General features: G+C 40.8%; 1 protein-coding gene across 1 annotated transcript in view; it reads right to left on the minus strand.

Moving 5' to 3' along the window:
- The window catches only part of SORCS3 (sortilin related VPS10 domain containing receptor 3), a 988,335-nt gene that overhangs the window by 146,441 nt on the left and 829,730 nt on the right, over positions 1-12,164 (minus strand). Inside the window, exon 18 of the mRNA XM_073595927.1 lies at positions 10,388-10,559. Within this exon, the coding sequence (XP_073452028.1) occupies positions 10,388-10,559 (172 nt within the window). The remainder of the gene's footprint in view (positions 1-10,387; positions 10,560-12,164) is intronic.

Raw genomic sequence — 12,164 nt, forward strand, 5'->3', positions numbered from 1 at the left:
GGGTGGGCCAGGGACAGTCAGGCTTAGGAGGAAAGGGCTAGATCAGGGGTCTCCAAACTATCTAAACATAGGGCCATTTTTTTATCCTTCAGACTTTACCGACTGTGGCCAGAAAGAGTGGAAATTTTCCTGGCATCAGTGGGAGTAAATATTGCAACATTTGATATTAGGGGGAGGAAAAGTGCTCCATCGTTGGTATCATTGGGAGAAATAGTGCCCTATCATTGGTAGGAATAGTGCCCCATCATTGGTATCGTTGGGAGGAATAGTGCCCCATCGTTGGTATCGTTGGGAGGAATAGTGCCCCATTGTTGGTATCATTGGGAGGAATAATGCCCCATCGTTGGTATCAGTGGGAGGAATAGTGCCCCATCATTGGTATCATTGGTAGGAATAGTGCCCTATCGTTGGTGTCATTGGTAAGAATAGTGCCCCATCGCTAGTATCAGTGGGAGGAATAGTGCCCCATTGTTGGTATCATTGGTAGGATAGTGCCCCATCATTAAGAGGAATAGTGCCCCATCGGTGGTATCATTGGTAAGAATAGTGCCCCATCATTGGTATCAGTAGGAAAAATAGTGCCCCATCATTGGTATCATTGGCAGGAATAGTGCCTCACTGTTGGTATCATTGGTAAGAATAGTGACCCATCGTTGGTATCATTGGGAGGAATAGTGCCCCATCATTGGTATCATTGGGAGGAATAGTGCCCCATCATTGGTATCAGTGGGAGCAATAGTGCCCCATCGTTGGTATCATTGGGAAGAATAGTGCCCCATCGTTGGTATCATTGGGAGGAATAGTGCTCCATCGTTGGTATCAGTGGGAGGACTGTGTCCCATCATTGGTATCCTTGGTAGGAATAGTGTCCCATTGTTGGTATCATTGGTAGTAATAGTGTCCCATTGTTGGTATCAGTGGTAGAAACGATGCACAATTGTTGGTATCAGTTGGCAGAAGAATGTCTTGTATCAGTGGGAGGAATAGTGCCCCAAGGGCTAGATAAAGGCAAGCAAAGGGGCTCAGTTTGGAAACCACTGGGATAGATGATACCTGATGTCCTCCAGCAATGAAATGACCCAGACTTTATCTGACGTACTGCAGCTTCTAATGCACATTGTGAAAAGCTCACAGTATGCAAGAAATCAGGGTAAGCTATTTCAGTACAGAAAAGGAGCCGGTACAAGGTGAGGCTAAAGGCGAGCCTGGAGTTAATCTTTAAAAATCGTTCATATCTGTCCAGAGTGCCGCTTTAATGGTACCAGCATCTGGAGTACTCCGCATTGACTTCAGGAAGCAAACATGCAAATATCCGTGCTGGCTGGCTTATTCTGGGGTGCCAGGCTATGAAATACTGAAAGTGATTTACTTGGCTCAGACAATGTCCCTATCTGCAAGTTTATGAATATAAATTAAAGTGGAAATTAGCTTTCTCGAGTGGAATAAGGTGACTTCTCTGCAAATCCATTTATGACACATGTTCCACGAGCGCTACCATTAAAGTTATGAGTGAAGAGTGTAGGGAAGGGGCTGTGTAATAAAACTGTGTGACTAAAGTAAGTCTTCCATGATTTTTAATGAAAAGTACCCTTGTTCTGTGCCCTTCCGTGCGATACTTCTTCAGCACTTTCTATCATCTCTTCTAGTAAGTATACAGTGGAAAATATAGATTCTGTCCTAGAAATTCCATCAAAATGTGTACATCTGACCTGAACTGTACCTGCAGCTCATGAAAGGATATCCCTGGTAGCCGGATACTATTAAGGATCTGATTAAGTCATTAGACTGGAGATCAATGGTATATCTTGACACAGCTGGCACTAGTCAAATATATTATTCCTTGAGCTTCAAGAAAAAGGCTCACTTCAATTTTTATTAATGTGTTCTGTTCCCCAGGGAATGGGGAAGTTGGGGCCAGCACAAGGGGTGGGCATGAGGCGTGGCTGCCTTGGGCAATGTGGTATCATGTGAGGTGGTCGAGGGGCACTCATACTCATTTGATCTGGGGGCCCCCTTGGTAAAGGAGACTTCCAGATTCTGATAGGCCACCACCAGCAGACCCCCACAAACACCAGCCAGGGTTGTGGAGAAGAGGCTCCCCTGCCCAAAAGAACCCCCCATGTTAAGGGCATATGAACTGGTATGGTTTCCTGACCTGCTGGGCTGCATGCTCGAATAAGGGTCTGATATGAATTTTGAGGGTGACCGACCCCATCCTATTTTTTTGTTTTAAGTATGGCATGGGAGTTCCCTCAAAATCCGTACCAGACTAGAAGCCCAATTTTTCATTACTGCCAATTCTTCTTTTTTTTACATTCAGCTGTCAGTGGGGAAACCCCCTGTCAGCTGATGACTCTTCAGTTGTGAAGGACGCAGCAACTGCCCGCTCCTTAACAACCATGACAGTTACTGGTTGTTAAGGAAACCGGTGGCCACCTACTCCTTAACAATGTGGTGTTTACAGGGGCGGACTGACCATTGAGCCACTCGGCACTGCCCAAGGGCCCTGGGCCACTAGGGGGCCCCATCAGGGTTGCCAGCCTCAGTAAAACCAGGGATAGTATGTATAAATCTGTGTTTTTTTTACATCTGTCTGTGTATACTGTGTGATTGTATACTGTGCGTGTGTATACTGTGTGGCCCCATAATCTCTGATTGCCTGGGGGGCCCCATAATCTCCTATTGCCCGGGGGCCCCATGAGTTATCAGTCCGCCCCTGGGTATTTATTACTTGTAATTAATATGCCAGCTACCACCAGGAGTTAAATTACTGCATGTTTTCAATACTAAAATACTGCATGACTTCATAAAATAACTCATGATTTTTTTAGTGAATGCCAAAAAATGTTTTGAAAACCGCTTTGTGAATGCAGCCCAATATGAACTGTTAGAGCACCTGAAGGCACATACACAAATTACAGGAGGATGGTTGGTTCTTGCCCATATAGTTTCCAATAAATTAGTGGGGAGTAGAGGTGAAATTCAGCTCCACTTTTATAGGTTCCTGGTAAATCCCTGGGATTCACAAAGTTTGCAAAGCACGGAAGAATACATTGCAGGGCTGCCACCAGAAAAAAGGAACAACCTGTATTGCAGTACATAGCCTTTGATCCTGGTCAACTGAGACACAAGAGCCAGTAATTTGAAAGAATGGATAACCTATCCTTCTTTCTTTAAAATAGTGGGCTCACAGCAGCCATATCTTCATTGTATGTTGGAGCTATTAGAGAAGGCTGCCAACTCTGTGTAGGGTATAATTCTTTTTTTTTTTAATTATTTTTATTAGCGTTTTTACATGTCCCCCATGGCAGTGCTAGGCTTTCTCTGCCTTTTTGCTTGACAATAGTTTGCTTATTAACTCTACAAATGATCAACACTGAAGATGTGCCCCTATAGACTTCAACAGAATTAACTGTGAACTTTAAACAACATTTGTGAACCTCTTTGCTTTCTGCACCCAGGCAGGTTTGCTCAACTCAGGCAGGTTCACTTATCCCTAGCAGGGAGATATTGTGTTTGCTAGCTGAAGACTCTGAATTCAATCACTGAACTGAAATGGAAACTGTCAGTACAGGGAGGATATATGACCTAGAGCAGGGGTCTCAAAACTTTCTGAACTTTCTAAACAAACTGTCCTTCAAACTGTTTGGGGGCCAGACTGTAGCCAGTAACAATGCCCCATCATTGGTATCAGTGGGAGGAATAGTGCCCCATCAGGAAAAGGAATATTGCCCCATCATTGGTGTCGGTGGGAAGAATAGTGCCCTGCTGTTGAAATCAGTGGGAGGAATAGTGCCCCATAGTTGGGGCCAGCCCTCAATATTTTCACTTGCCTGCTCGCATTAGGAAAGTGGAAATAAGCTGAGGGTGAGTGTGAAGCTGCATCGGATGGGGAAGGGGGGCAGATGCCATCGGTAGGCAGGGTTAAACAGGAACTTATTCTCCTCCCTGTCTCCACTCCCTATAATTTTCTTAGCAGGGCCTGGTATACAGTGGGAGTCGGCAAAAAATTAGATGAGGTGGGGGTGGGGTGGGAAGGGGGGTTGCGAGGGAGCTGCCAAAATTAACTTTTCCTATTAACAAGCTGGTGATTGGTTGCTCGGACTGCCAACCAATCACCGGCTTGTTAACAGGAAAAGTTAACTTTGGCAGCTCCTGCTCCCATGTCCAGTGCTGTGGTCCGCTGTAAGTCTCTGTGCATCCTAAATCAGTGAAAGACAGTAATGGTGCGTACAGTGCCTATAGTAGCCAATCATATTTTATCCTTATTTTATTTATCAAAGTCAGATCAGTTAAATATTTTTTATGTTACTATTGTTCAAGTTGTTGTTGTTAATAAATATATATATATATATATATATATATATATATATATATATATATATATATATATATATATATATTTGTAACTTATTTCCGCATTAAACCTTTAACAGTGTAATTTCATGAGATAATTTTTGAGGGTGTGTTTAGAGGCGGGGCAGGGTAGGGGTTGGGTGGGGAAACTGGTGGCAAGTAACTCTTAAGGCCTGGCTAGTAGCTCAGGGCTTGAAATTTTGAGCCCTGGTTGGGTTCATTGGTAAAATTAGTGCCCTATTGTTGGTATCAGTGAAAGAAATCCTGTCCCTTTGTTGGTGTCAGTGGGAAGAATAGTGCCCTGCTGTTGGAAAGAATAGTGCCCCATAGTTGGTTCATTGGTAGGATTAGTACCCTATTGTTGGTATCAGTGAAAGGAATCATGTCCCTTTGTTGGTGTCAGTGGGAAGAATAGTGCTGTTGAGAGGAACAGTGCCCCATAGTTTGGTTCATTGGTAGGATTAGTGCCTATTGTTGGTATCAGTGAAAGGAATCATTTCCCTTTGTTGGTGTCAGTGGAAGGAAAGCGTCTCATATTGGTGGGGGAAATACTATCCTAATGGCCAGATAAAAGGGTTACATCGGGCTGCAGTTTCAAGACCACTGACCTAGAGAAAGAGCTTTGACTTTACTGGTTGAATGCTTGTTCCAGGTCAGTAGCTCACTAGTGAGTAAACAAAGATGAAATGGCAGTACTGGATACTGCACCTTTAAAACAAGTCAACAATGGCAGTTCTCAAATTTCGACCCTCTATAGTCCCCTCATAGCAACAACTTTAAAAAGTACTGGGCTTTAAAATGATATTCCCAACCAACTAAATGTAAATAATGTTTTAATGAGCCAGCAAAAAATACAAACTAGACAAGAATCTGCAGGTAATGACCCCTTCAACAATATGAGAATATAGCCCTATCCATATTCAAGAAGTGCGTAATGTGTTGTAGAACAAGCCTTGAATACTGTATCTTCTGCATTTGGTATTTCTCATAATTATGTTTGTTTGATTTCTACACTCTGACTTTCACCTCAATTTCTTATTGTGTTCTTCCAGATTATTTGAATAACTGAAAAAAAACCCAAAAAAACAGCACGACTGGTGATCGTGACAAATGCCTGAAAAGAAAATATTCTAGTAATGAAATGTAGAAATGTCACCTCTTCCGTGACCCCCAGCTTGTTTAAATAAACAGGTAAATCTAAGTATTTCTCTATACAAGCAATGGCAAATACTATTTTGAATGCGTATTTTATCACTAGCAAGGGAATATATAAAGAAAGTGGTAGTTTACATAGACCTGGATTGTCCTTTTTGAAATGTGGGCAACACCACACCTTTGTGGGGGCAAATACCTGGGGCAGTCAACCTCAACAATGGATCGCTTAGAGGGAGACTGTCTTAACTGAAAAATGGCTGTTTAAAGACAACTTGGCTAAACTGGAATGTGAAAGTAAGCCTGGTTAGAGGTAGGACATCATTCGAACTAGACATGTGGTTCGTCTCGCTCTGAATAAGTATTCGGACACATTTTTCATTATTCGGATATATCCTAATCACAGTACAAATTAATTTTACCGAATTCTCTGAATTACAAAACAAAATTTGTCTGAATTTACAAATATCTCATTGAAATTCCACTTGAATTTTACATCGAATTCCATTCGAATTTGAACTGTAAACATATTGTTGAAATCAAAGACTGTGTGTGTCATTAGTGTACCGTTTTGAAATATTGCTGTTTTTTTTTTTTTTTTTTAAGCCAAAGGTGATTTAAAGAGTTGTAATCGTTTGATGAAGATTTTTTTTTTTTGTTCATTCACTTTGCAAGTGTGAATTTGAGAAAAAGAAACCAGTAAAATATAAATATTTCAAAGCATTTGTACTTGACATTATTTTTTCTCAACTAGCTAAAACTTCTGCACAGTATTGTACATAGTAAAATGTTGAAAGTAAGATACTACTTTTATTAATTAGAACACTTCCCATATTTTGAGTAAACGTATTATTAATACAAACAGGATAAATGTGTATAAATAACAATCAGATGTTTGGTTACTCAGCTGCCGCATTTGAATCGAAAAAACCCTAACATTTTTGATCCGACCGATTCAAAACTTATCGATTCGACCATTTCGAATCGAGAAAAAAATTTAAATTTGAAGAAATTTAAAAAAATACATAGAACGAATTCCAAATATGAATTATGTGAATCAACCAAATTTAACAAAACTAAATAACTAGATTAACGAATCTAAGCGAAACAAAACAGAACACATTTTTTTGTCATGCATGGGTCTAATGTGAACAACTGCCTTGCTAAAGAGAAACTGCCATGTGAAAGCTTGCCTAGATAGAGAGAGAGTCTCATGTGAAAGATAGCCTGGTTAAAGATAGACATCCATATACTAGATATCCATATAGGTGGCCTGGCTACAGAAAGATTGTCATGTGAAATATATTATGGCTAGAGAGACTGCCATGTAAAAAATAGTTTGGCTAGAGAGAGACAGTCATGTGAAAGATAGCCTGCTTAGAGAGAGACTGTCATGTGAAATTTTGCCTGGCCAAAGAGAGACATCCATATACTATATCAGTGTTTCTCAACCTTTTTTCAGTCAAGACACCCTTTAAAATTTTGGAAAGTGTTCCTTTAAAATTTTGGACAGTGTCCAAGGCACCCCATTCTAAAATGTAAAAAACTATTATAATAATTTTACATAATGTGGTAACATCGGCACACGTAGGACACTCAACATTAGAGGTGACTTATTCTTCCAAACCAAATACACTTTTCCACACTAGTCCCGACTAGTATTCCAGTTTTTCACATCTCTCTCGGTCTCATTCCATCACTTAGCTAATGTAACCTTAGTGTTGACAGAGGGGGGGCAAAGGAGGGGCAAACAAGGATCCTGTGCAGGCGATTAACACCCTTCTTATCAACACTGATGACATCACTGGTTGTTAGGACTCTGTTGGCTGGAATGTTGGAATGATGCACAATAAAAACCTGTGGCTTTGTGCAACTAAAAGGAAGGCTTGAGCCACCTGCTGGCTTGTATACATTTTTTAACAATTTTTAGGCATGTTGCCAAGGCACCCCTCAAGAAACCTCAAGGCACCCCAGAGCAGGACCACAAGAGAGACTGCAATATAAAAGACAGCCTAAATAGAGAGATACTACCATGTGAATGATAGCCTGTCTAAAGTGAAAAACCACCAATTAACACATGTCCTGGCTATAGAGTGACTTTGCCATGTGAACAGTTGCCTGGCTAAATAGAGACTATAATGGGAAAGATTGACTTACTAGAGAGACCATGTGTGTACCATGTACCATGTATCACACATGTACCATGTACCATGTATCACACATGTACCATGTGTGAGGCAGGCTAGCTGCAGAGAGGCTGCCATGTGAAAGGTAGTTTCTCTAGAACAGGGGTCTCAAACTGGCGGCCCTCCAGCTGTTGCGAAACTACAAGTCCCATCATGCCTCTGCCTGTGGGAGTCATGTTTGTAACTGTCAGCCTTGCAATGCCTTATGGGACTTTGCAACAGCTGGAGGGCCACCAGTTTGAGATGCCTGCTCTAGAAGGAGGCTTTCATGTGAAAGATAAACTGGCTAGAGAGAGAATACTATGTGATAGATAAGTTAGAGAGAGACTTCCATGTAGTAGACAATCTGGCATGAAAGGGCCTACTGTTCATGTTAAGCATATCTTGGCTACTGCAATGTAAACAACTCCCTAGCTAAAGAAAGACATTAATTGCCAGGCTAGCGAGAGATTGCACAACAATGTAATCAAAGGCATTCCCTCTGATGAAGCCACATATCTGTGGCGTAACACATAAGGGGTGGAGCCGGTGATGCAGGACATGATCTCAGAAAGTAGGGTGGAAGGCTGTATCGCTGAATGATGACAGTGAATTAAAGTGGACGGTTATAAGGATTTCTATTTGCCGATGTTTACCACAAGCTGCAGCGTCCATCCATATTGCCTTCATTGCTTTCCTGGTGCGAGACAGTAGGATGTGTTTACTTGTCTCGCTAGAGAGATACTGCCATGCAAAAGAGAGCTAGTGAGAGCTAGTGAGAGTGAGCTTGTGAGAGAGCTAGTTCCATGTAAAACATAATCTGGCTAAAGGAGAGACTTCTACCGTATGTAAAAGACATCCTGATATGAGAGACTACCAAGTAAACAAGTGATTGTGCTGTTATATTTTGCTGGTAGTGCGGTGAGTTACATAACTAATGAACCATGTTATTTGCTTAAACCTAACAACATTTTTTTTTAATTCCATACAATTAATAAAAATACATATAAATAAGTAACATAAAAAACATTATTTGCCTATATAAAGTTATCTGTTAATGCAAGTTATATATCGACTGTTTTCTATCAAACACATACAAAAAAAGGGATTATAACAGTCGCTTCTTAACTATCAGTTAATTTGTAGCCATGTGGAGATAAGTGCTCATAGGTCAACGTGTTTCTTAATTAGTTTCTTCAGACCACATTGAGGATAATCACAGAGGTATCTGAAAAAAAAATGTCCCTGGAAGGTCTTGTCTTGCAGTCTTCTGAGAGACAGTTAGTCTCCTAATATTCTAAAATGACAGTCTAGGTTGTGGCCAAGATGATAAGATGTTCCATATTAACAGAAATTAATGACTCTAGATATTGTTAACGTGTTGTCTGTGCAAATTCTAAAAGACCGTGTTATTTTATAAAGCTCTATGTTTTAGGAGGTTCTAATGGCAACTACTGTATCCAGGATTGGAGCTTAAAAGACACCATATGCTAGCTTGAAACTTGACTTGTTTAACAGGTTATCGCCCAGCTTATAGTCAAATGATGGGCAGGCAGGACTTTCGTTGTTCCGGGTGGACCTCATATGACATCCTCCCGGAATGTGCCTCTTGCGCAGCCGCGTGACACAGGACACAGCCGATGACTGATCACTGTACCGGCCCGCTGCCAGTACCATGTGATCACTGTGACCAATCACAGCAGATCACATGACAAGTGTAAACAATGAATGGCTTCCTTTTATGTCATACATTGTGTACAACTGTGTTGCTAGCTGTGATTGGTCACAGTGATCACATGTTACAGACAGGGCCAATCACAGCCTATCTATACCACGTGATTAGCTGTGGCCAACCACAGCTAATCACAACAAACTTGGGGGATATTTGTACTGTCCTGGCATTTTCGGGCCTTACAAAATGGGATAGGGTGTCAATTCACCAGAATTTATAAATTTTCAGATATATACTGTATACCTGTATATATCTGTGGACTTTTCTTCAGACTAAATAATCAACACTGATTTGGGTTATTCTCATCATAGAAATGTAGCAGAATACATATGGAGCTAAATTTATGAAAAAAGATTATTTATTTGCAAAATTTTACAACAGAAATGAAGAAAAACACATTTTTCCCCCCAAAATGATTGGTCATTTTTCATTTATTTGACAAAAATAAAAAAACCCAAATGGTGATTAAATACACCCAAAAGAAAGCTCTGTTTGTGTGAACAAAATGCTAAAAATGTCATATGGGTACAGTGTTGCATGACCGCGCAATTGCCATTCAAAGTATGACAGTGTTAAAAGCTGAAAATTGGCCTGGCAGGAAGAGGGTGAATGAGGCTGGTATTGAGGTGGTTAAGGATATTTGTAAATTTACATTTCTACTTTCTAATCTTTTACTTTGGAAGTTTTCACTTCTAAATAAATGTTTCAAATCTTTCACCGTGAGCAGAAGTTGTTTTTTTTTTTTGTCAAGACTTTGCACACTTTTTGATTTGATGCACCTGAAGCTGATATAAACTGAAGGTTCAATTAATTTTTTAGGTTTAAACAATAGAACGGGATCACCATTAACATATCAATTGAGTCATAAAGTTATACCCCAGCATACAAAAGCAACCACCACATCAGTGCTTGGAATTATCTGAATACAGTGACCTGCCATCTTTCCGGCACAACATGAAACAAGCTTTAATTTTGAGCTTACCTCCTCCAAGCTGACTAGAAAAGTCACGTTCTGGCCTTGGCGAACCCCCAACTTCCCATCACTTGTAGTGAGCTGGAGACCTTGTGGGGCTTTGCCTGAGCACTGCTGAGGCTTGGCTCTGTACTGTTCCCTCAACCCATCTGTGCAGTTGTTGGACACAATCCTGCGATACCTACAATACAAAAGCACAGAACAAAACTTTTACTGTTGTAGGAGATTGTGGCTCCCAATCAAGGTTGATGGAAAAAACACACTTGAGTTGATTGGTAATGTAAATCTAAAGCCACAAGTTTTGGATAGAGTAGGGCATAGTTAAAAACCTTGACAGGTAGCTTGGCCATCTGTGTCCCATTGGGAAGATGTTTCTACATTTACTGTCCTGAAGACACAACAGAAAGCGACAGCTAGGTTGATTGCTTAAAAAATTTGGATGCATCCCTACATGCACAGAATATAACTATTATCATTTATAAGTATTACCACCAAACATTGTTGATCCAGGGAATATTTGCTTTAGGAGATCAGGAAGAATTTTTCCCCTGTTGGAGCAAAATGAACAATGCTTTTAATGCTTTTTTTGCCTTCCTCTGGATCAACTGTGGGTGTTGGACTCTGTACAGTGCCTTGAAAAAGTATTCACACCCCTTGAAATTTTCCACATTTTGTCATGTTACAACCAAAAAAGTAAATGTATTTAATTGGGATGTTATGGGATAGACCAACACAAAGTGGCACATAATTGTGAAGTGGAAGGAAAATGATAAATGGTTTTTCAAATTATTTTTACAGATAAATATCTGAAACGTGTGGTGTGCATTTGTATTCAGCCCCCCTGAGTCAAAACTTTGTAGAACCACCTTTCACTGCAATTACAACTGCAAGTCTTTTTGGGATGTCTCTACCAGCTTTGCACATCTACAAATGGCACATTTTTCCCATTTTTCTTTACAAAATAGCTCAAGCTCTGTCAGATTGGATGGAGAGTGTCTGTGAACAGCATATTTTAAGTCTTGTCACAGATTCTCAATTGGATTCAGGTCTGGACTTTGACTGGGACGTTCTAACACGTGAATATGCTTTGATAATAACCTTTCCATTGTAGGTCTGGATGTATGTTTAGAGTCGTTGTCCTGCTGGAAGGTGAACCTCCGCCCCCAGTCTCAAGTCTTTTGCAGACTCTAACAGGTTTTCTTCTAAGATTTCCCTGTATTTGGTTCCATCCATCTTCCCATAAATTCTCACCAGCTTCCCTGTCCCTGCTGAAGAAAAGCATCCACACAACATGATGCTGCCACCACCATGTTTCACAGTGGGGATGGTGTGTCCAGGAAGATGTGCACATAGCATTTTGCTTTTAGGCAAAAAAGTTTAATTTGTTTGTCATGTGACCAGAGCACCTTCTTCCACGTGTTTGCTGCCCCCCTCCCCCACATGGCTTCTCGCAAACTGCAAATGGGACTTCTTATGGCTTTCTTTCAACAATGGCTTTCTTCTTGCCACTCTTCCATAAAGACCAGATTTGTTGAGTACATGACTAATATTTGCCCTGTGGACAGATTCTCCCACCTGAGGTGTGGATCTCTGCAGCTCCTCCAGAGTTATCATGGTCCTCTTGGCTGCTTCTTTAAATACTGCTCTCATTGCCTGGCCTGTCAGTTTAGGTGGACGGACATATCTTGGTAGGTTTGTAGTTATGCCATACTCTTTCCATTTTCAGGTGATGGATTGAACAGTGCTCTGTGAGATGTTCAAAGCTTGGGATAGTTTTTATAGCCTA

Source organism: Aquarana catesbeiana, linkage group LG08 (genome assembly GCF_042186555.1).
Source record: "Aquarana catesbeiana isolate 2022-GZ linkage group LG08, ASM4218655v1, whole genome shotgun sequence".
NCBI classification, from domain to species: domain Eukaryota; kingdom Metazoa; phylum Chordata; class Amphibia; order Anura; family Ranidae; genus Aquarana; species Aquarana catesbeiana.